This window comes from Ceratotherium simum, chromosome 30 (genome assembly GCF_057802395.1).
Source record: "Ceratotherium simum simum isolate JZ-2026a chromosome 30, ASM5780239v1, whole genome shotgun sequence".
Classification (NCBI taxonomy): Eukaryota; Metazoa; Chordata; class Mammalia; order Perissodactyla; family Rhinocerotidae; genus Ceratotherium; species Ceratotherium simum.
Window position 1 is genome coordinate 36,535,054 of NC_141929.1, and position 24,066 is coordinate 36,559,119.

General features: G+C 39.9%; 1 protein-coding gene across 1 annotated transcript in view; it reads left to right on the forward strand.

Annotated features, from left to right (window-relative positions):
• N4BP1 (NEDD4 binding protein 1) overlaps positions 1 to 24,066 on the forward strand; it is a 48,415-nt gene that overhangs the window by 18,963 nt on the left and 5,386 nt on the right. The window contains exons 2-6 of the mRNA XM_087420290.1: positions 7,073 to 8,766; positions 16,230 to 16,360; positions 17,937 to 18,033; positions 20,495 to 20,602; positions 22,377 to 22,484. Coding sequence (XP_087276416.1) covers positions 7,073 to 8,766; positions 16,230 to 16,360; positions 17,937 to 18,033; positions 20,495 to 20,602; positions 22,377 to 22,484 — 2,138 coding nt within the window. The remainder of the gene's footprint in view (positions 1 to 7,072; positions 8,767 to 16,229; positions 16,361 to 17,936; positions 18,034 to 20,494; positions 20,603 to 22,376; positions 22,485 to 24,066) is intronic.

Below are 24,066 nucleotides of genomic sequence, written 5' to 3' on the forward strand. Positions count from 1 at the left end.
ATCATTGCCAGTAGCCTGCTCCAAAAGAATTGCTAAAGGAAGTTCTTCAGACAGAAATGATAAATATCTGGGTAAATATAATAGCTTACTTTCTCTGCTTGAGTTCTTTAAAATGAGTTAATGGTTGAAAGTAAAATTTATAACATTGTCTCATGGGATTTCAAATGTATATACGTGTAATGTATGTAATAGCTATAACATACAAGGGAGGGCAAGGAGGATAAAAGACCAAGGGTAAAGGAACCTATACGATGGTGGTGTTCTAAAATTTGTACCTGCGGGATTTTAAGTTATGGAGGTGACTGAGAGATGGCATGGAGAAGTCAATGCCATTGAAAGAAGATTTTGATGACTTAATTTCCCAAGAGAAGAGGGCATGCCTCACAATGCAGGGCCACAGGGGAAGCATCAGGTTTTGGTCAGGAGGCAGAAACAGGAGCAAGGGAAAGGCAAGGCAGGACAGGGTAAATAGTTTAGGATTGGCTGATTTCAGTGAATCTGGCAGGCTTTGGGGCGCAGGGGCTGTCCTTAGTTGTCTGGTACCTGGCCCTAGCTTGATACAGGGCAGGGGAAGTATTGGCTTGGTTTGTGAGTTAGATAAGGAGATGGGTGGGGGCACAGCACTGGATCAGGCAATCTGCACGTGAAAGGCATGCTCTAAGCTGGCTGTCTACCACTCCTAGGAATTAGCCAGACCTGGTAGGGTAGGTCTCTCCCCAGGTCTGAAAGGCCTCCGAAGGTGTCAAAACATCATAAGATAGAGGAAATAAAAAACATCAATAGTATAACAGTAACGTTTATACATTCCTCTTGAAATTATAAAACACTGATTTTAAGTGGACTGTGAAAGTTAAGTATGTATATTGCAATAGATAGCATGACCACTTTAAAAGCTCTATAAAGAGACATAGTAAAAAAAATGCAATAAATAAATTGTAATACTAAAATATGTTTGTATAATGCAAAAGAAGGCTGGATAGGGAAAAAGGGAATTAAAACTAGAGAACAAGCAGAAAAAAAAAATGGTAGACTTAAATCTAAACTTAGCAATAATTTCATTAAAAGTAAATAGTTTAAACACACCAATGAAAAGATAGAGATTGTCAGAATGGACTTAAAAAAGATAACCAAACAATATGGTGTCTTCAAGAAACTTATTTCAAATATAGTCATGCGCTGCGTAAGAAAGTTTCGGTCAACAACAGACCACATATATGACAGTGGTGCCAAAAGATTAGTACCATGTAGCCTAGGTGTAAAGTAGGCTATATCATCTAGGTTTGTGTAAGTACACTCTATGATGGCACAACAACGAAATCGCCTAATGACTCATTTCTCATCAGGTATCCCCATCGTTAAGAAACACATGACTATATAATGATACAGGTAAGTTAAATTATTAAAAGGAGAGAAGAACATATACCATGCAAATATTAATCAAAAGAAAGCTGGAGTGGCAATACTACCGTCAGATGAAGTAGCCTCCAGAGCAAAGAGGGACATTACATAATGATAAGAGGGTCAGTTCAGCAAGAAGATACAATAATGCTAAATGTGTATATTCCTAACAATAGAACTGCAAAATATGTGAAGCAAAAACTGGCAGAACTGAAAGGAGAAATTGGCAGATCCACCATTATAGTTGGAGACTTCAACATCCTTCTCTCAACAGTTGATAAACCGTTAGACAGAAAATCACCAAGGATGCAGAACTCAGCAACGTCATCAACCAACCGGATTGTCATATTTGTAGAACACTCTGCCCAGCGACAGAAGAATACACATTCTGTTCATGCTCACAGAACATATATCAAGTAGACCATACCTGGGCCATAAAACAAATCTCAACAAATTTAGAAGAATTGAAATCATATAGAATGTGTTCTGTGACCACAAAGGAATCAAACTAGAAATCAGTAACAGAAAGATAAGAAAATCTCCAAATATTTGGAAACTATGAACAACACATTTCTGAATATTGAACAATTTCAAGACAAATTATAAAAATACACTGAACTAAATGAAAATGAAAATACAACATGACAAAATTTGTGAGATGCAGCTAAAGCAGTGCTGAAAGGGGAATTTATAACGCATACTACGTTAGAAAAGAAGAAAAGTCTCAAATCAATAATCTAAGCTCCCCCCTCTAGGAACTAGAAAAAGAAGAACAAAATAAGCCCAAAGCAAGCAAAAGGAGGGAAATAAAGAGCAGAAATCGATGAAGTTGTAAACACAGAACAATAGAGAAAATCAATGAAACAAGCTTGTTCTTTGAAAAAAATCAATAAAATTGACAAACTCTTAGCAACACTGAAGAAAGAAGACATAAATTTCTAATATCAGGACTGAAACAGGATATCAACTACAGACCCTGCAGACATCAAAAAGATAAGGAAATCACTACAAACAGCTTTACACACACAAATTTGACAACTTAGATGAAATTGACCAATTCCTCGAAAAGTACAAAGTACCATAACTTTAACCAGTATGAAATAGATAATTTGAATAGATTTATAGTTATTAAAGAAATCGAATTAACAATTTAAAGTTCTCATAAAAGAAATCTCCAGGCCCAGGTTGTTTCACTGGAGAAGTCTACAAAATGTTTTTAAATGAATTAACATCCATTCTACACAGTCTCTTCTAGAAAATACAAGAGGAGAGAACAAACACTTCCTTTTTTGTTCATTTATAATCAGTACTTTCCTGATGCTAAAACAAAAGACACTACAGACCAAAGTCCTTCATGAATATAGATGCAAAAATTCTTAACAAAATATTAGCAAATAGAACTCATAAATATATGAAAGAATTATACATTATGACCAAGTGGTGGTTATTTCAGGGAGACAAGGCTGGGTCAGTATTCAAAAATCAGTCAGTGTAAAATCACATGATTATATCAGTTGATACTGTAAAGCATTTAACAAGTTTCAGCACCCATTTATGTTCATGTCCCTAGAAAAATAGGAGTACAGGATAACTTCCTCAACATGATAAAGAACATCTGTTAAAAATCTGACATTATACTTAATAGTGAAAGACTGAATGTTTTCTCCCTTAGAACATTCGGGGCAAGCATGCCAGCTCGCTGCTCTTCATCACAGTGCTGGAAGTTCTAGCTAGTGCAATAAGGCAAGAAGATAAAGTAAAAGGCATATACAGATTGGGGAAAAAAATATTTGTAGATGACATAATTGTCTGCGTAGAAAATCGCAAGGACTCTACAAGATAAAATCCTAGAACCGGAACTAGGTTCAGCAAGGTCGCAGGGTACATGATCAAAATCAGTTGTATTTCTATTTATTAGCAATGAACACATAGAAACCAAAATTAAAATCCAGTGTCATGTTCAGTCACTCAAAAAATGAAATACTTTTATGTAAATCTAACAAAACATTTACAGGACTTGTCTGCTCAAAGCTGTAAAACACTGATGAAAGAAAGCAAATATCTAAAGAAATGGAGAGACGTGCTGTGTTCATGCATCAGAAGACTCAGCAGCGTCAGTTATCCTCAAATCAATGTGCAAATTTAACACAGTTGCTAAACAAGGTTATAAAATTTATATGGAAAGACAGGAACTAGAATAGCTAGAAACAATTTAAAAAGAAGAATAAAGTGGGAGCAATCACTATCCAATTTCAAGACATTATATAATTACTATAGTCAAGACTGTGTGGTATTGATGAAGGGATAGATGCATTAGTTGATGGAACAGAATAGGGGACCCAGAAATAGCCCCATACAAGTGTGGCCAACTGATTTTTGGCAAAGATGCAAAAGCAATTCAATAGAGAAAAGATAGTCTTTACAAGACATGGTGCTAGAGCAATTAGATATCCATAATGAAAAACGTGAACCTAGGGGCCAGCCTTGTGGCATAGGGGTTAAGTTTGTGTGCTCCGCTTTGGCAGCTGGGGGTTCACAGGTTCAGATCTCAGGCACAGACCTATGCACTACTTATCAAGCCACACTGTGGCAGGCGTCCCACATATAAAGTAGAGGAAGATGGGCACAGATGTAAGCCCAGGGCCAATCTCCCTCAGCAAAAAGAAGAGGATTGGCAACAGATGTTAGCTCAGGGCTAATCTTTCTCACCCCCCCAAAAAAACAAAAGACGTGAACCTAGGCCTAAACCTCACATCTTATACAAAAATCAACTCAAAATGGATTATAGGTTTAAATGTAAAACTTTTAGAAGATAACATAAGAGAAATCTTTGGGACCTAGGGCTTGGTGAAGATAAAACCAATACACTGGATTTCCTTAAAATTAAAAACTTTTCCTATCACAAAAGACCCTGGTAAGACGGTGAAAAGACAACCTACAGATTAAGAGAAAATATTGTCAAGCCACATGTCTGACAAAGGATTCATATCTATAATATATAAAGAACTCTCAGAACTCAACAGTAAAGACCAAATAATCCAATTAGAAAATAGACCCAAAAAATGAGCAGACATTTCACTGAAGAGGGAAAAAAAATGGCAAATAGCACATGCAAAGATGTTCAACATCGCTTGTCATTAGGAAAATGTAAACTAAGACCGTAATAAGATATACTACACTCTTATTAGAACAGCTAAAATTATTATTGGTGGCAATATATGCTGGCAAGGATGGGGAGAAACTGGATCTCTCATGCATTGCTAGTGCGAGTGTAAAATGGTATAGCCATTCTGGAGGGTAGTTTGGGAGTACCTTGAAAAACGAAACATGCACTTACCATACGGCCTAGCAGTTGCACTCCTGGGCATTTATCCCAGAGAAGTGAAAACTGAAGTCTACGTAAAAACCAGTACGTGATTGTTCATAGCAGCTTTACGTGTAATAGCCCCAAACAGGAACAACCAAAATGTCCCTCGGTCGATAGATGGCTAAAAAACGTAGTACGTCTACATCATGGGATGGTACTCAGTGGTGACAAGGAACGAACTGTCAATACATGCAGCAGCTTAGATGAATTTCAGGAGCATTGTGTTGAGTGAGAAAAGCCAATCTCAAAAGTCAGATACTGTATAGTTCTATTTGTATAACGTTCTTGAAGTCGCAGAATTACAGAGACAGAAACAGGTTAGTGGTTGCCAGGTGGTAGGGATGGTAGGGGAAGTGGGGTAAATAGGACTATAAAGGGGTAGCAAGAAGGAAATCTTTGTGGTGATGGAGTAATTCTGTGTCTTGATTGGAGTGCTATTTTTGTGAATCTGTACATGTGATAAAACGGTATTGAACTCTGTACGCACACTGTATCAATGTCAATGTCCTTGTTTTGATATTGTTCTAGAATTATGTAAGATACAATGATGGGGGGAAACTGAGTGAAGAGTACACAGACTGTTTATGTACTATCTCTATCACTTCCTGTGAACTGATCATTATTTCAAAATAAAATGTTTAAAAAAAAACAACTTCAAACCACAACCTAAATGCCACATAAGTTCAAAAAAGTGGTAGCAAAATGTTGCCTGTTTGGAACTTTTCAGGGATGCTGACATCAATGTTTAACACTCTTCTTGCACGTCCGGGAAAAAAGGGTGATTGGTTACCGTGCTTTGTGTTTGAGTTAATTACCGTGTTAGAAAAATAGCAAACTGCTCTAATAAAAAAACAAGGTTCCTCTCTGTCCAGCACCAGTTTTCTCCATTCTTGACCACCAAGTCCACAGACATTCCAGGTTTATCCAAAGAACTCTGGGACTGAACATCATACTGCTTAGGTCAAGCTTTTCCTCTGTGACATCTTCCTCACATTCTGGTGTTTCATCTACTCATAGGAATTTTGCAGTTCTGAATATGTAAACAAAGAATGTGTACACACTTGTATATAAAGTCTAACTGAAGATGTGTGGTGGTTATAATAGCAAGTATATAGTAAGTGCAAGTTTGCAAAGCCTCATTGTAACTGGCGCTGCACGGGTTGAACTTTTAAATAGCACCATTTTTGGTAGCACCATTCTAATTTTAGTTTCTAGATCAAGTATTGCCAGGCCCATTTCTTACAAATATCTATCTAGAAAATTTTCACTAGGAATTTAAATAAATGTTGTTATTATTTAGTAAGCACTTACTATGTGCAAGACACTGTCGTCAGAACTTTACATTCATTGTCTCATTGAATTCCCTCAAAATACCTGAAATTACTCTATACTTACCTCTCTTTTACAGTTGAAGAAATTGGGGTTAGAGGGGTGGAGTGACGAGCAGGGTCACCAGTTGTATGGCTGGCATTTGAGATTAGGAACTGACTCCAGTACCCAAGTTATTAACAAGTATGTTCCACTGTTTGTGTGTGCAAGCGCGTTTGCTTGATTCACACTTCTGTCTCCAATAGCAACCTAATTGCTAAAGAACCCAGTTCCCCTTTTTACCTCATGCAGGCCTCTTTAAATAACAGATTTCACTAGAAACCCTAGCTTTATATCTGAGAATGGCAGTACTCTCCAGCATTCTCTGGTTTTTTATATTTAGGTCTACATTTACACAGTCTGGTCTTTTCTTAGAAAAAAGATGTAAAATTATATAGGTTATACATTGTTCCAGCCAGCTGGAAAAAAATTTTTTGTTAAATTAATCTTGTTATTTTTAAATGCCTTCAAGAAATCAATTTGTTTTACCTGGAAGCTAAGGGCAATAGTAGCGAAGCAAAAGTCAAGGTTTGTTCTGGAGTAAATTGTTTGACTTGATTATCTTATCTCTTAATTGTGCCATTGTAGTAATAATGACTGGTAGCAAGCAAAGATGTTTGTTCTTTATAGATGTAAATAAATCCAGTCTTGTCATTATCCACTGTGCAGCTGGGCAAACCCCTAAGATCACATTGCAAGATATACTGTTGAAAGTTACAAATACCTGCCTTTTAGACTTAAATACAAAGTTTTCAATTCCTCTGACAACGATTCAGCAACTTATATCTGTTATTTTAAATCTTTTATTTAAAACATGGCATTTTTTTCCAACATTATTAGCATGCTTTTGATTTTTGTGCAACTTGACATTTGTAATTACATGTGTAATATGTGCTGGAAAGAGCTTTTGTAAATTGATCTGATTTCTTATCTTTACAGGAATATATTAAAGGAATCTGTGAACCTGAACTAGAAGAAAGAGAATGTTACCCCAAGGACATGCACTGCATTTTTGTTGGAGCGCAGAGCCTGTTTCTGAAGAGCTTGATTCAGGACACGTGTGCCGATCTCTGCATTCTGGACATTGGTCTTCTTGGCATCAGAGGAAGTGCCGAAGCTGTGGTCATGGCTAGGAGTCACATTCAGCAGTTTGTAAAGCTCTTTGAGAATAATGAAAACCTACCCAACAGTCAGAAAGAATCAGAGGTGAAAAGGGAATTTAAACAATTTGTTGAAGCTCATGCAGACAATTATACAATGGACTTGTTGATTTTGCCCACTTCCTTGAAAAAAGAACTTTTGACACTGACACAAGGTGAGGAGAATCTGTTTGAAAGAGGAGATGATGATGTTATTGAAATTAGAGATTCTAAACAAACGGAGTTTACACAGAAAGCTGCCACAGGGCTGAATATTTCCAGAGATGAAATTGTTTTGCAGGAAGATGCAAGAAATAAAGCTGGGACTCCTGTTTCTGAGCTTACAAAACAAATGGACACAATCTTTTCTAGTTCACAAGAAGTACTTTTTGTTCCAGTTAATGGTCTGACCCCAGATGAAGAGGCACTTTCCAAAGACAGAGTATGTCACAAAAGGAGATTTTCTGATTCTGAAGAAAGGCATACCAAGAAACAATTTTCTTTGGAAAATGTTCAGGAGGGGGAGCTTTTACATGATGGTAAGACATTAGCTGGAAGTGTAATCATTGACCTATCTGATTCTTCTACTGATCCCGAAAATTTAAGTCCAGATATAAAAGACACTACTGAGGAAATGGAATACAACATCCTCGTAAACTTTTTTAAAACCATGGGCTATTCCCAAGAAATTGTTGAAAAGGTCATTAGGGAATATGGGCCATCTACTGAACCATTATTGCTCTTAGAGGAAATTGAAAAAGAAAATAAAAGATTCCAAGAAGACAGAGAATTTTCACCTGGTACTGTGTATCCAGAGACCAACAAAACCAAAAATAAAGGTGTTTGTAGCAGCGTAAAGGAGCTCACAATGGATTCCACTCCAAAGAAAACACAAACTCGCACACAGCAAAATATGGTAGAAAAATATCCTCAGTTACCGTTCAAAGTAGAATCAAAACCATGTACCTCAAATGGCAGAATTAATACTTTCAGAACAGTGCCAATAGAACAGAAACAAGAAATCTGGAGTTCAAATCAGAACTACGTTGGTAACATAGACCTCGAAACTGATGGCCTTTCACCCTCTGTTGCCCCTTCAAGTCCCAAAGAAGTTGTCAGTTTTGTTTCAAGAGGAGCTTCAAGTCACCAGCCCAGAATTCCAGTTTTTCCTGAAAATGGTTTGCAGCAGCAAGCAGAACCTTTGCTTCCAAATAATATGAAGTCTGCCTCTGAAAACCGTACGGGGTGTTGTAGCTCTCCTCAGTCTAAGCCAAGTTGTCCGCCCCTTTCTCCACCGAAGCCGCTGCCCCAGCTGTTACCTTCAGTTGCTGATGCAAGGTTGGCAGGACCTTCTGATCATATTGATTCCTCGGTTACGGGGGTTCAAAGGTTTCGAGATACTCTGAAAGTACCCTACAAGCTGGAGTTAAAAAATGAACCAGGGAGAGCGGATTTGAAGCACATTGTTATAGATGGGAGCAATGTTGCAATTACGTAAGTCCATTGTCTGCAAATTTTAGTTTTAAATAGGGCTCTAAGAAATGTCTCAGAATTACATGCATTTATTGGAACCATCCTATGCGTCTGTCTAGTTGATCTCTAGCCTTACCTGAAAAAAAAAAAAAAAGCTGGTTGGAAAAGTTTTGTTATTCCATCTTCTGGAGTTGTCAACTTTGCTTCACCCTGCTGAACCTGTATTTCCGAAGGCCAGAGGTGATAGAAAATTTGTCTTTTCACATTGCATTGCTCAGTAATGAGCAGTATAGTGACTTTTGAGTCATTAGGTTCTTAATACCATTAGGTTCTAAATATGAGGATAAAGCTTAAGGCAAAAAAGAGAGTTTTGTGTCTTATTATACTACAATATGCCAGGTCTCTAGCCAAGAGTGTGCAGTGATGATAGGTGTGGTGTACTTCTGTTATACTTTTGTTGATAGAGTGATAGCAATTTTCTTTCTAAGAAAACTCATCAGTTTGAGCTTCTTTATGGGCCTCCACTCTTAGTAAAAGTTTGTGTATTTGTTTTTAGTAAAAAGAGTTAAATGATCATTTCTATTTAGCCTGTCTTGGAACCCTCTTAGGATTCTGATTTTATACTTCTGGTATGGGATCGAGTTTCTTCTCTGAGGGGTAGTTTAATCTGGTGGGGAAGAAGAGTTGGGGGTCAGGTCAGAATCTCCACCCACTGTGGACCAGCTGTTTGACCCTGGGCAGGTTTCTGTCTGCTGAGTTTCACTTGCTGCAGTCTGTGCCTTTTGCCCTGTCCTAGATGACATCTTTATCATGCCATTTCAACAACTGCCAGGTAAAGTCTCCCTCCAGTTTTCAAAATCAGTCACTCCGTTGATCTTGAAGAAGTCTTCAAGGTCTGGTGTTTTCAGTAGCTGCTGTTCAAGAAAAGGGGCACCTGGACATGGAATGAAGAAGTTGAAATGCTTTCCTGAATTGCTGAATATTTATGTGACTTCTTTCCTAGAGTTCTAAAAGATCAGTTAATGCCCTGATTTTTTAGAAATACTTGATGAGATTGAAAAATAAATTTTGTTATTGAAGTATATGTGTTTATTATATATTTATTTTTTTTGTTAACTTTTTAATTAGAATTTTCAAACAGTTACATAAGAAGATAATATAATGAATCCCATGTTGGATTTATATGGGATTCCCGTGTGCCCATCACCCAACTTCAGTAGTTATCAACTCATGGCCAATCGTGTTTCATCATTTCAAATGTTTTTTCGTCTATACCCCAACCTATTGCCTTTCACTCATATTATTTTGGAGGAAGTCTCAGATATATCATTTTATCTATAAATATTCTAGTATCTATTTTTAAAAATATAAGGATTCTTTTGATTTTTTTAATTGGTGAGGAAGATTCGCTTTGAGCTAACATCTATTGCCCAATCTTCCTCTTTTTTTGCTTGAGGAAGATTAGTCCTGAGAACATCTGTGCCAGTCTTCCTCTATTTTGTATGTGGGTTGCCACCACAGCATGGCTTGATGAGTGGTATAGGTCCATGCCCGGGATCCGAACCCACACCCCAGGGCCACCAAAGCAGAGCTTAACCGCTTAAGCACTATGCCACAGGGCCAGCCCCTGATTTTTATTTTTTGAATGAATTATTGATGCTGTGCTTTGTTCTCAAAAAAGAAAGAAAGAAAGAAAATGCCAGCATTTCACATATTAAAGTTTGAAGATAGGCAGTAGAAATATGTAATAGACTTGTCTTCATTTCTAAATAATACTGTTTATTGTCATTTCACTTTGTTTTTTGGCATTTCTTTTGGGGGAAACCCAGCAAATGGCCCACAGCTGCATAGCATTATCTAAGTAAAAATGTAAAGTGCAATTTCAGTCACCCACATGTCCAAGCCCAGCACCAGTTCCTCATTGTTAGAATTTCTTGAGCCAACTGATGATATAAAATTTAGGTCAAGATTGTGAGTAATATTAATCCTTTTTCATTTTTCTGTATGTGGAAAGGTTTCCGAAATTGGTGTTCAAAGAAAAGAAATGCAAATTAACATAGTATGAACAGTGATAATGACACTTTCTTAAAACCTTTTTGGAGTATTAACTAGTATATTTCTCAGAGGGGTCGCTATTAGAATTTTGAGTGGTACTGCCTATCCATGACAGGATGTTTTGCATATCTGGTCCCTCCCACTTTGCCCATAATGCGCCCACCCCGAGTCACTGTGACACCCCCACATATTTCCTAACTCCCTTCGGTATAGTACCATCTCTTTTGAAAACCACCGAATTAGTGCATTAAGGGAAACCACAATCATTAATTTTTTTAAAAACTGATTATTTGGGGAGGATTTCAATTTTCTTTGAATTCACGGATATCTCAGTTTAAAAGCAACACTTTTACAAAGGATGTTATCCTAAGAAGACAGATTTATACTTAATTTGATGTAGATTGATCTGAAAATATCAGTAATTAACTCATTCTGGGGAGAAACTGCTTAATGAGTACAGGTTTTTATTTTGGAGTGGTGGCAATGTTTTGAAACAAGATATAAGTGGGGGTTGCACAACATTATCAATGTACTGAATGCCCCTGAATTGTTCACTTTAAAATCATTGTTTTATGTTATGTGAATTTCACCTCAAATTTTTTTAGAAGTTGGGAAAAAATTAACTCTTATTCTAAATCAGTTACTTCAATATTAAACTCGAATTATAGACTATAAATTCTGTGAGGGAAGTGATTCGTGTCTGTTCTGTTCACTGAACTACCCCAAGGTCCATGGTGCCTGGCACATGGTAGGCACTCAGTAACGATGTATTAAATGAATGAATGAATTAAAGACTTAACAAAGATTAGGGTTTTTTAAATGGCTTTTCACTACTCATTTTATAACTTGCTATTCCAATTGTTATTCCGTTATCGGTTTAGATTAAATTTTAACTGAGGCCATATATTTAATTCAACGAGTATTTAGAATCTTACAGCTGAAAAACCTGTTATGTGTCAAGTACTGTGTCTTTTAAAACAACCTTCACACCAATTTTGTGAGGTAAAGATTATCTATAATTTACATAACCTGAAATGGATTAAAAATCTTGTCCAAGGGGCTGGCCCGGTGGTGCAAGCAGTTAAGTGTGCGTGCTTCGCTGCGGCGGCCCGGGGTTCGCCGCTTTGGATCCCAGGCACACACTGACGCACTGCTTGCCAAGCCATGCTGTGGCGGCGTCCCATATAAAATGGAGGAAGGTGGGCACGGATGTTAGCCCAGGGCCAGTCTTCCTCAGCAAAAAGAGGAGGATTGGCAGATGTTAGCTCGGGGCTGGTCTTCCTCACACACAAAAAAAAGAAAAATCTTGTCCAAGATTACATAGGTGCGAGATTTGGGCCTGTAATATATCTCTCGAGAGCCACCATATACCCCGCCTCCTCCCACAGAAGTTGAGGTTGGAATTTTCAGGCCTGGCACCATCAGATACTTAAGTCTTGAGTTACTTAAGCACTGCTGAGTAAACCTCACTCATTCGATCCACCTAGCTTGGGAATTAGTTAAAAAGGAAATTTGAGTCCTCAAGCAATAGGATTTGTTGGTTTAAACCCAGCCTAAAGTAGCTCAGGCCTACCCATCCCTGGGTTTCTGCAAAGCCTTTGTTTATTTGCCTCTCCATCCAGCATGATGTCTGCAGTTCATACACACTGTGAGAAATTCCAAAATACCCACTTAATGCTGCTGATTATGCAGGTCTCTACTTGGTTTTTCCCTTTTGTCACCATGAATGAGTCAAATGATGAGTAAATGGAAATTGTTTGCGGTGTATGGCGAGACATCACAGTGGTGGTCAGATAACACTCGGGCTCTGTCAGTCTGAAACTTCAGCATAAGAGCACCTGACTTATCTGGGTAGATAATTTTCCATGTAGACGAGGTTTGCCCCTTCACTTGCCAGAACTTTGTATTTTAACCATTTTTCATGATAGTCTGTCTTTCTATATCAGGGTTCCATGGCTATTTTTATTAAGTGGAAGCTATAGAAGGAAATTACCCTTTCCTGGGTAACTCAGAAAGGGTTTTCACTGTTTCCCCACACTGCCCTGACTGGGGGCAGTTTTTATCAGGTATCTTTCCCCCATCTCCCCTCTGGTTTGGACACTCCTTCTCCTTGACTGCCTGCTACAATATGGAAAACAACCAGATGATATAACTTGTTTCCAATTATATGGGAACAAGAGTTTAAATCTTTGAGAGCCTGCACACCTGGCCTCTCAGGCCTGATATCTGTTCATTCTGCTTTGGAGCTGAGAGCCCCAGAGCTTTGGCCTTCTCAGAAGGAGAAGTGGTACATTGTATACATGCGCATTGTTCCTGAGTCAAAATAGGCAGTTGGTCTCCTAACCTGTCAACAAGCTACTCAGGTTTGATTGCAGAGAGGTGAGGAGTGATTATTCAGCACATTCCTCGCTGCTCAGAATGTGGGAGTTGAGTAGGAGGGGTCAAGGACCCTCTGTGTTATTTTGAGGGCAATAATTTGGGTCCATTTGATGTTTTTCTGTAGTTTTTGTTTTCTGGGTAAATCTGTATGTTCTCCACCAGAGTTTTGAACTGCTGTCTTTATTCCGGCAACAGCTCTCGAGATTTTTCGGTGTATCAAGAGTAACTTGGTCTTATCACTGAAGATAACACTTTGGAGATTCTTTTAGGGCTAGTGTTTCTAGAAACTCCGTTTCTTCCCCTCTAACTTGTGAGCGGTCCAGGACAGCGGAATTCCATCTGCTTGTGTTTGCCTTCTTTTCCTCAGTGACCCAGTGGAGCGGGCCTGGGTGCTCCACTTCCACTCAGTTTCTACTCTTGCCGTCAGTGCAGCGTTTAAGGAAAAGAGGGAAAAGGTACCACACTTTTGTGTCTGCTAATAAGCTAAGGAGGCACTTTACAAGCTTTTTTAGCGCATTTCTCTCAAGGGTTATTCTTTTCAGGACCTTTACTTAACATAATCCTTTGGTTTTCCTTAGAACCAGCAGGCTGTTTATTTTTGGATTGTTATGTTTGGGCTATGGTTCACATTAACTCTAGGCCTGTCCTTGCTGTGAAGCAATTAGAACGATATATTCTTTTTAGGGATTAAAGAAGGACCCCTCTACAAAAACTACCCCCAGCTTTTTTCCCAGTAACAAATGTCATATTGCTATATTCTTGCCATATTTGAATGTTTTTAGATGATCCGCTACCGAATTATTTCCTCAAGAGTGGGTTTGTTTACTAGCATGCGTTGTCTGGGGTATAGCCAGTGCCTGTGCGGGCTCTTATTTATGGTTCACTGAGAAGAGAGTGGGCTTTGGCCTCTGACAAGAGGCGTTTCTGAGCCGCTCTTCTGGATGGTAGATGTTTGTTGGGTGTCCAACCCATTCCTGCTCCGTGAGAACCGTAGGTTTAGTTGGGGGCAGTCCGCTGTGGGGTAGTTGAAAGGGCACTGGCCCGGGAATGAGGAAGCCTCAGTGTAACCCCAGCTCATCCACCCTCTGGCAGTACAGCCTGGGCAAATCGGTCTCTCTCATGAGGTGCTTCTTTCTTTTTATCTCTAACAGGCATGTAAGTCCATTCCGTCTCCTAAGTTCTGTGATTCTGGTGCCCAGCACAGGATAGCAGTTCAGAGGAGAGAAGAGAGCTGATTAAGGGCCTACGTCAGGAGACGGCTTCGTGGAAGAGGGACTGGAGTTGAGCCCTGAGGGCATTTGAGGAAGGAGTTGGGGTGGGGCGGTGTGGGAGATTGTACACAAGGAAAGCGGCATCAGAAAAAGCTTAGAGCCCAGGAAGAATGAGATGGCAAGACCTGGCTGAAACCCAGAGTGATGACTCGTGGTGGTGGAAGTGGAAGGTTCGCCGTGGCCAGATCTCTCGTTACCGCTCGTGGAGGGGAGCTTGCAGGCAGGCACTGGATTTGTCTGGGAGGGTAGTGCTGTTGAAGTCCCTAAGCAGGATCAAAGGCCTTGTGGTGCGTTTCAGCGTCAGTCTAACTGGCGTTTGCAGGGCGAGTTGGAATTAGGAGAACCTGGGGTTGACTTGGGGTGCGTTGTGCGTGAGGTGGCAGGACTGGCAAGTGAAGGAAATATCCACCAAGCAGTTTTGACATGGAGAGGAGAGAAGACTGAAGGTGCAGAATTGACTGTCGCTGGAATACAGGGGATCATTGAAGCAGTGAAGATAAGTTATGCAAGTCTCATAAACTGTAAAATCACAGTTTGGGATTTTGACTTTTTGTCTTTCTAATACTCATGGGTAGGCAAACAGTTTACTAGCTGCAAAGTTTCAAACTTTTAAGAAACATTTCTTTTTAAACCTCCACTTTTAACTGCTGGAAAATAAAATTTAAGTATTTTTTCTTGTTTCTTTTGAAATTTGTTACCAGATTTTTAGATGGGGGACATTTTTTAATCCTGTGTACCAGGGGTTGCAAACTATGGGCCAAATCTGGCCACCACCTGTTTTTGTAATACGGAATACAGCCACACTCATTCATTTCCAGTTGGCAGTCGAGTGGTGCAGCAGAGACCATATGGCCTGGAAAGCCTATCTGGCCCTTTACAGAAAAAGTATACTCGCTCATGTTCTATACTGTTCCTTGTTTGGTTACTTTTTCCCCCTGCTCTCTGCTTCCTTCAACAGAATCACTTGCCATGGCCCCCTGGTTAGTTTCATTTGAGTCTTGCCCTCAACTTGTTTCCAGGAAGCTGTAAACTGAGTAGGTTTTGCATTTTCCCAGAAAGGGGATGGAGCCCTCCTGGAACCGGACGATCCACAGCCTTTGGAAGTTGTGGTGGTGAAGACCATGTCATAGAATAGTCATGACCATGGCTCCTTCTGCTTCAGCAACAAATTTCTTAATAAAATTCACAAAAGATTCTTAGAGGCCAGTGACCAGGCAGAACTCTTTAGAATGGGCTCTTTATCTAAAAAAACAAGAATAGGGGCTGGCCCGGTGGCATAGTGGTTAAGTTCACGCACTCCGCTTTGGCAGCCCAGGGTTTGTGGGTTTGGAACCCCGGGTGCAGTCCTACACATCGCTCATCAAGCCATGCTGTGACGGGCATCCCACATATAAAAAAAAAATGGAGGAAGATGGGCATGGATGTTAGCTCAGGGCTAATCTTCCTCACCAAAAAAAAAACGGTAAGAATAACAGGTGCAATAAATAAGTATTACCATGAAGCTCAAACTGCCTTCTACCACAATAGCACACTCAATTAAATCAACTAAACAAAATACAAGAAAAATCATAAAGCTATTAAGAGTCACGTCACCTATGATGGGTTCTATCTTAGCTTTGCAAACAGAAAACTATGCAACTTAATGCCAAAAAATGTAAATGTATTAAAGGAAATTTTATTCTAATTGTTTTTGTTGTATATGGATTTTAACTTTTCACCTTTTCATGGTGAAACTTAACATACTTTAAACTGAAACGAATTTTACTTATTTTCTTATAGCCACGGTCTGAAAAAGTTCTTTTCCTGTCGTGGAATTGCAATTGCGGTTGAGTATTTTTGGAAACTTGGCAACAGAAACATCACTGTCTTTGTCCCACAGTGGAGAACAAGGCGTGATCCTAATGTCACAGGTGAGGCAAACTGTTTTTCCCAGATTTCTAATTAGATATTTAATGAGTTGGCTTATAATTGAACACACACTACTTAGAACAAAGCCATGTGTCATAGGCAGCAGCTTTAAAAACAAAACTGTAAATCGGTTGCACCCAGTAAAAAACATCAATTGAAGAGACTGTTACAGCATAAGAAATACTTGGGGGGAGGATGGAGTTAACATGGCTATTTATATAGAAAGTTATATTAGAGTTCATTACATATCACAAAAATTTTCCTTGACTTTCTAAAAAGTAGATTAAGTATGTTTTTTCATTAGACTAAGTTAACAATCTGTTTTGTTTAATAGCTTAATATAAATTATTTGTTAATCGTATGGTACTGCATGGCTGACCTGTAGGCCACACACAAAAGGTTTGAACTTACTATGAGTCATGAAATATTTCAGAGAAACTTAGGGTTGTTTGTTTCTTAGGTCGTAGTAGGAAGTCCAGGGAAAGGGCTATGCCAGGCAGCTCACCATATCAGAGTACCTAGAAATAACAGGTAGATTGGGAGGAGGAGGGATGAGTACAAGGCTCACCCAACACATTAAACAGGAAGGAAAACTTAGTCACTGTTGAGGTAGAAATGGTAATATCACACATTTCCCAAGTATCCCAACTTCCCTCACGTGGGAGAGCATATTTGTCCTAACAGAGGGTACTTGAGGAATGAGGCAGATCCACTCATTTTGTAGTTATTTTTGTAACGGGATCCCTGAAAGAGTTATCAGCCTGTGCATTTCTAGGACAATAAAACACTGTGGGTGTTTCAGCTTAAGTCAGTGGTGAATACCATTGTAGGGGATACAGGTGCGGGAGTGTCAGACCCTGAGCTTTTAGCTTTTTTTTCCTGCCCGTTACTGGTGGCTAAATGTGGCCGTTACTGGTGGCCACTGAAATGTGGCCAGGACTAAAAGTCCTGGCATAGCCCTTTCCCTGGACTTCCTACTTCCTTCCTTCCTTTCTCCTCTATCATGACCTACAACCATGAAAATCAGTAAATATTTGTACACATAACTGAGAGAGGTTGGATAGGATGCCAACTAGAGGGAGACATTGATGGACCCTTGGAATAGGGACCAAGCAAGCCTTTCTTGGGATTGGCGCAGAGCAGGTTGTCCCTCCCGCTGCATGCCCTCCCATCACTCTTCCCTGTTGCACCCCCGCCTCTCTCGGGGACTCTTGTCGTCACTGTCTTTGTCCTCTACTGCTTGTAATGTGGCTGTGAAAAAGTTCTTGGTAGTAGGATTCATTAAATATAGGGTTATGGTTTCCTCTTCTTAGTTTAAGGAGCAAATGAGTTGATCTTTTTTGTGTTTAAAAAAATGGCTCGTTAGTTTTCACATTGCATTTGCCTTAGTATATGTCTTGCTTGATTTTTTTTTTTTTTCTTTCCCAATGAGTCAGTAAAATTGAGTCTTCTTGAGTCAATAGAAAAAAGATTTTCCACAACTCTCCAAGTGAAACATTTGGGGGTACTTTCATTTATTTAAACGTGTGGGAAGATAGGCTTTTTCTGACTGTGTCATTCACCTTATTCCATGAACAGAACAGCACTTCCTAACCCAGCTCCAGGAGCTTGGAATATTATCTTTAACTCCTGCACGGATGGTCTTTGGAGAAAGAATTGCTTCTCATGATGACAGGTATGAAAGACTGTTTTCCTTTCTAAGGTGGCTGTGGGGTGGTGAGGAGCCAACTGCCTCTTCCACTGGACAGTTCGTCATGCGTCTGGATCCACACTCTTAAAGGACTCACTTGGTTCAGGGGTTTGAGAATTTTAATATTTATGGTCGTTAAGGTTATATACTCAATGCTTTGCTGTATGGCTTTAGTGAAATTACAAAAAAAGCTGTTAAGAGTTTTTTAAATTAAAACATGACTGAGAGTCTATAAGTAAAAGCAGATATTGATTGAGTTGTAGGTTTTTTGGTGCATGCTAAAAGTAATGTTTGTCCTGTCTTAGTGTGGCAGCCTCAAGAGTGGTTTTCAAACATTGTCTTCTCTTGGTTACTTTTGGCCAGTGACCGAGTCTGTCGTTGTAATACCCGGGCGCTCAGTATTTCTTCCGCATAATAGAAGATGGTCTCAGCTAACCCTAGCGTGATAGGAATAAGCTGTATTTCTTACGTTGGTATGTTGCTCAGAAAGCAGGTGCTAGTGCATCGGAGACGGCAAGCTTTAATCTGCACCTTTTAAATTTTTTTCTAAAAGCTTTACTGAGCACCAACCAAGTGCAGTGCGCAGAGCCTGCTCCGGGAACACACGTGATTCAGACGCACTTCCTGCCCTAAGGGGTTTTGATCTAGGGGAGAAGGCACACAAATAAGTAGTAGAGGGGAGTTTTGCTGTGGTTGAATAAGAGAAGGTTCCAAACATGACCAGTAGCATTAAAACCAGTTTTCAAGCCCTCCTCCTGTGGGGTGAAGTCAGTAGTCGTGAGCCTACAAGTAAGCATCTGGGAACCGAAGTGGGGTCTGCCTGTTCTCTCCTCTCCTGCACTCACCCGCTTTAATTTATTCTGGCCTAGAGCACTTACAGCCCCCTGGTGGTTTTGCCTTAGTGTTCCACCGGAATGCTCCCCCACATTGACGACACTGCTTAGCTTGTAACTCAAGCTAGTGAATGATAGTGAGATGGGTGAGAGAAGAAACGAGGAGCTTGGCAGGGGGAAGGGGACTTGGGATGACAGCAGACATTCATTCCTCGAAAGGTCCCAAGGGCCTTCTCATTGCCGGGCCCCTGCCCTTCACCGGGCTGGTGTGAGACTAGATCTGATGGGGAGAATCAGAGGTGACATGAAAGAATGTGAGAGGAAGCTGAGGGAGAACAGCACGTTGGGGCGGGGGCCTGGGTGAGAAAGTGCTAGAGCCTGGGATGGAGGGGCGCCTCTAGCTCCTGCTCTGTGGTCCTGGGTAGGGACCCTGAAAGTGCTCAGCTAGAAAGTCAGGTTGGGCTGCTGGGTTCATGAGGGACCTTCAGATCCTCTGACGCGACAGATGCACTCTCATGTCAGCAGAATGTGAACGCGCACACACGCACACAGACTGCTAAGCCTTTGCTCAATTCCTATGGCTCTCTGAGTTTCTAGCGGACATGAATATATGTCCTGATTCACAGTACATCCACTCCGAAGCCTTGCTACCTATTTTTGTTAATACCTCTGGGCAGACATCACTAATTAAAATTCATGCCAGTTAGAAATAATTTGTAAAATATTCTTTAATAAATCCAAAATGCTAAATTATATTTACTCTCCAAGGTTTCCTAAGATCTCTGAGTGGGGCTTGTTTTTTAATCCCCTTTAAGTACTCACTACTGATATACTCACTACTAATAAAAGCAGTTGGTTGCACCTTTAATTCCAGTGCTTCTCTTAATTTATTGTTTCATCATCTTTGTCTACATTGCCTTAGACAGATGTGGTCATCCTAAGGGATAAAACTTGGATTATCCTCACAAATCTCTCATTAAGAGAGTTCGAACATGAATAATCTCCAGCAATGAAACAGAATTCTTTTTAATATTTAATTCTTACCCTTTTTTATCACGATGTTTCATTGGGTAACTTGGCATTTGTGTGAATCTGTAACTTAGGCTAAACAGAATGACAGTTGTAGATGTCTCTTCTTAAGGCAGAGCAGAAAATGTGAACCTATGAATTAAAAAAAAAAATTGCAAGGCTGACTGTACCAAGCAGCTAATCTTAGAACCAAAGTACTTGTAGCTTAGCAACTAAAAACTGAATAGTGATTTCACAGGCTTGTCAGCTCTAATTCATTCTCTGCCCCAGTCCGCATGCGTTATCTTACCACCACTATTTATTGATAATACAGCTTTCCTAAACAAATGTATAAATTATGGTTGAGATCATTAAAAAAAAGAGAATAGATTCTATGAAAACCAAACCCTCATTTATAATCGTACTAATACTTTCACAGGTATTCAACTTCTCAGATTGATCTTCAGTTGACAAGGGCTTAACTTTTCTGCTTCCAAGCCTTGGTTAAATTCTCGGGTGCTTTTCCTATGAAGAGGCAATCTTTTTGTTGTCCTGTGAACCAGGCTGCCTGCTCGCCCATCTCAACCTCTCTTATGTCACTGTAGGTTTCTGCTGCACTTGGCGGACAAAACTGGTGGCATAATTGTAACAAATGATAACTTCAGAGAATTTGTGACCGAGTCCGTCTCTTGGAGAGAAATCATTACAAAAAGGTAATGTTTTCTTCTTTGTCTTGGGTCAAAAATGTTTTTTGTTGTTGTTTATCATTTGATTTTGTTTGCATTTGTTTGTTTTGTGTTTACCATGGAAGCAATATAGGGGCCAAAGTATCATAAGACTGTGCTCCCAGTTTGCAGGATGGCCGGCCCTCTAGGTAAGCGGGAACACCCAGCGCACAGCAGCAAAGCCAGCAGGTGACACATGGGCCTGCTGTGGTGCCACAGGTGTCTTCTAAGAGATCAGTGTTCCCTGGCAGGAGGCAAGAGGCACATCTTTGTGGCACAGGGAACTCTCTGTTAACTGTGTGATGGGGCAGAAATGCCTCCTAACTTGGCCTTGCCCTGATGCTGAGAGAGACTTGGGCAGATCATTGGCATCCCTAGTTTGCTCAGCTATGAAATATGAGGGTTGGGTTTAATAAAACTGTGATTCCAGTGAGAAGATAGGACCAAAATCAATATGCTGATTGGGTTTTCACTTCTTGGGTGGGAGAAGGTATTTCTACATCTTATGTCTGATGCTTTTCTTGAGCATTATACCATCATAGTTGAATCATCTATATTGAAAATATGTTTGAATATCATCCAAAATAACAAAGAGTTTAGCATTCACTGCTGTAAGTTTTTTTATTTGTAATGAAATTCTGAATGTGTCTAACTGCCTTAAAACCAGTGAACACAACTTCTCAGGCTTTTTGTTAACAAGCATCATCTGACCAGTTACTTCAAACAAAAAGCAATGGTCTGTGGTAGTGCCAGGGAGGAGTCATATGTGCCACAAATCGAAAAACATAAAGGAACGTACCTCAAGGCTGTGTATAACTAATATAACTAGTATATAACTAGTGTAACTAGATATTTATCTCTGTTGGGGTTTCACAGTTGCCCCTAGTGTGATGTTTATATTTTACTAAATCATTAAAGGATTTTAGAAAATGATTCTTTGCTCTAAATGCCCAGGTGAAAGTTCGTTACTATATGCTTTTGACCCATATACTGTGAAAAAGCCCTTATTGATAGCTGAACTGAGAATGAGTCTTTGACCTTCTGAGAACAGTTAATAAGCCGTTAAATCTCCTAGGACATGTTTCTGTTGGCTCTTTGCCCTGGGCTGACTGTCAGTATTTATTGGACACTCATCTGTGTACACATGAAAGGTTTAAACGCAGTCAAGACTCATGTTCATGCACCAACCCGTTGTTTTCAGAATTCACAAAACAAGGCAGAAACCAAGGTCTAGACAACAAACATAGGCACTTGGACTTTTTTTTTTACGTTTTCCCCAGACTTGACAAATGCTCACCTGACCTCAGATTTTCTCTCTTCATATAGCATATTGTTTTCTTTTTTTAGAGGATATCTTCACTGGGTTTGCCTAAGGACACATTTATTTAAAAATTAAACCTTCAGTGAGCACCTGTTGTGTCCTAAGCTGACAGTCTTTAAATCTTGTTTTTCAAAATTATACGTATTGAAAGTTACATTAGGAGAAGAAGATGCTTCCCAAGCCCAGATAAAAATCTGAAAGTCTTAATAAGAAATGTGAGAGCCAACCAATAAAAGTCTCTTACTCTGTTGTGTTTGTATTCAAAAGAGAAGTTAAAATGGTTTAACTTCGGCATTTTTGTTTTTCCCTTTAGCCGGTTAAGCAGTCTTACCACTTATAGGTGATGTTGCTTTGGAATTGGATGGCTCCTTTCCCCTCAGTTCGAGCAGCAATAACAGATTAGTGTTTTCTCCAGCGTTGTAATTATTCTCCGTGTTGTAGGTTGCTTCAGTATACCTTTGTGGGGGACATATTTATGGTTCCTGATGATCCTCTGGGAAGAAGTGGACCTCGATTAGAAGAATTTCTTCAGAAGGATGTCTTCCTTAGGTATTTCCTTTTTCAGATTGTCTTGTATTTACAAGTTTGTTTCAGTTCTCTGTGCTTTAGTGCAAGTGCTACCTCTGAAGACTAAAAATGGCGTTTTATTTTTTTAAAAAGCCTTAGGTTTAGTGCTGCTAATGACGCAGGCACCCCAAAGACCAGATCTTCATTTGTGGTCCTTTGGTTTTAATCCTAGGAGAGGGTGGGTAGCCAGACTTCCTGCAGGTCTAAAAAGACAAAGCAAATTTTGCTGGTAGTCACTTACTAACAAATGCCACTTAGGCTCATTATGTGTGTGTGAATATCTTTTTATGTCCATTTTCCGAAGTCGTTTGCTTTGAATATGTTATTCTTATCTTAATTTATTTACTATTCGGGAATCACTACTTGGGGACCTGTCTGTTACTTTCTACTTCCACTGAATGGAGAAGCCAGTATTGCATATTTATCTCAAATTAATTTGATAGTTTAGGGTATTTCTTGTTGTAGTTTAGATTTCTTTTTTTTTAAGACCTGTTGCTAGTGGTTGTTTCTCTTTTCAGAATTCTCAGGTAATGGGCGTTGTTAACTAAAGGATCCTGTGTGCCTAACTGGCAGATCATATAAGCCGGTGACAGACCTCTTCTCTTGTTTAAAATTAAAATAAGTTATACTTCTGTGTATTTCCCAGTAGCTGTTTGCACGGAGTGTGATGAGGATCTAAACTGAGAGGAGGATGCACAGCTTGCCCAGCGTTTTAAGGCAGTGAGACTTTAGAGTTGATCTTTCCCGTTTATAACGGGATCCCTTAGGGGTTCTAGGTTTGGATTTGGGGGGCATTGGGTGGGTTTCACATGGAGGTGTCTTCTGCAGAGGAGACCAGGCACGATATCAGCTCCCTGGTCTTGTGAGTCATTTCTCTCTTGAGCCTTTAGGTTTTACTACACAGTTGAGAACTTAGTTCCCAAAGGTCCTACTTCTCTACCTACACCAAGAGAATGGCAACCATTTTTAACACCTGCTGGGTGTCAGCACATCTCATTTTGCTTCCTCTGCTAGGCTGTAAGACCTGGGTCCTGTGTGCATGCATCAAGGCCCATGGGTCAAACTTAATGGAAGGAGAGTTCTATGGCTCCTTCCATAACTGCAGCAGCCTGGCAGCAGGGTGTCCCTGCTGCTCACCTAATGGCTCTTTACAAAGGTGGTAACTAATTGATTAAGAAGTTAATAATAACCCTCCTCACAGAGGGACTAACTTTTGAAATTTGTTGAGCTTTTGAAGTTGGGAAGCATTCGGCCAGCGCCATTTCTCAGGTGGAAGCCAGAGTCAAGTGGAAGGCTCTTTAATGCTACAGATGCCCTATACACACACGCCCATGTGCATACAAGTTGTGGGTGCTGATGCCTTACCCACACGTTGAGGGGAGACGTGAATCAGTGGGGGCTGCCTGTCTGCCCAAAAGTGGTCCCTTTTTCTTTCTTTCTTTTTTTTTTTTTTGTGTATGTGAGGAAGATCAGCCCTGCACTAACATCTGCCAATCCTCCTCTTTTTGCTGATGAAGACTGGCCCTGGGCTAACATCCGTGCCCATCTTCCTCTACTTTATATG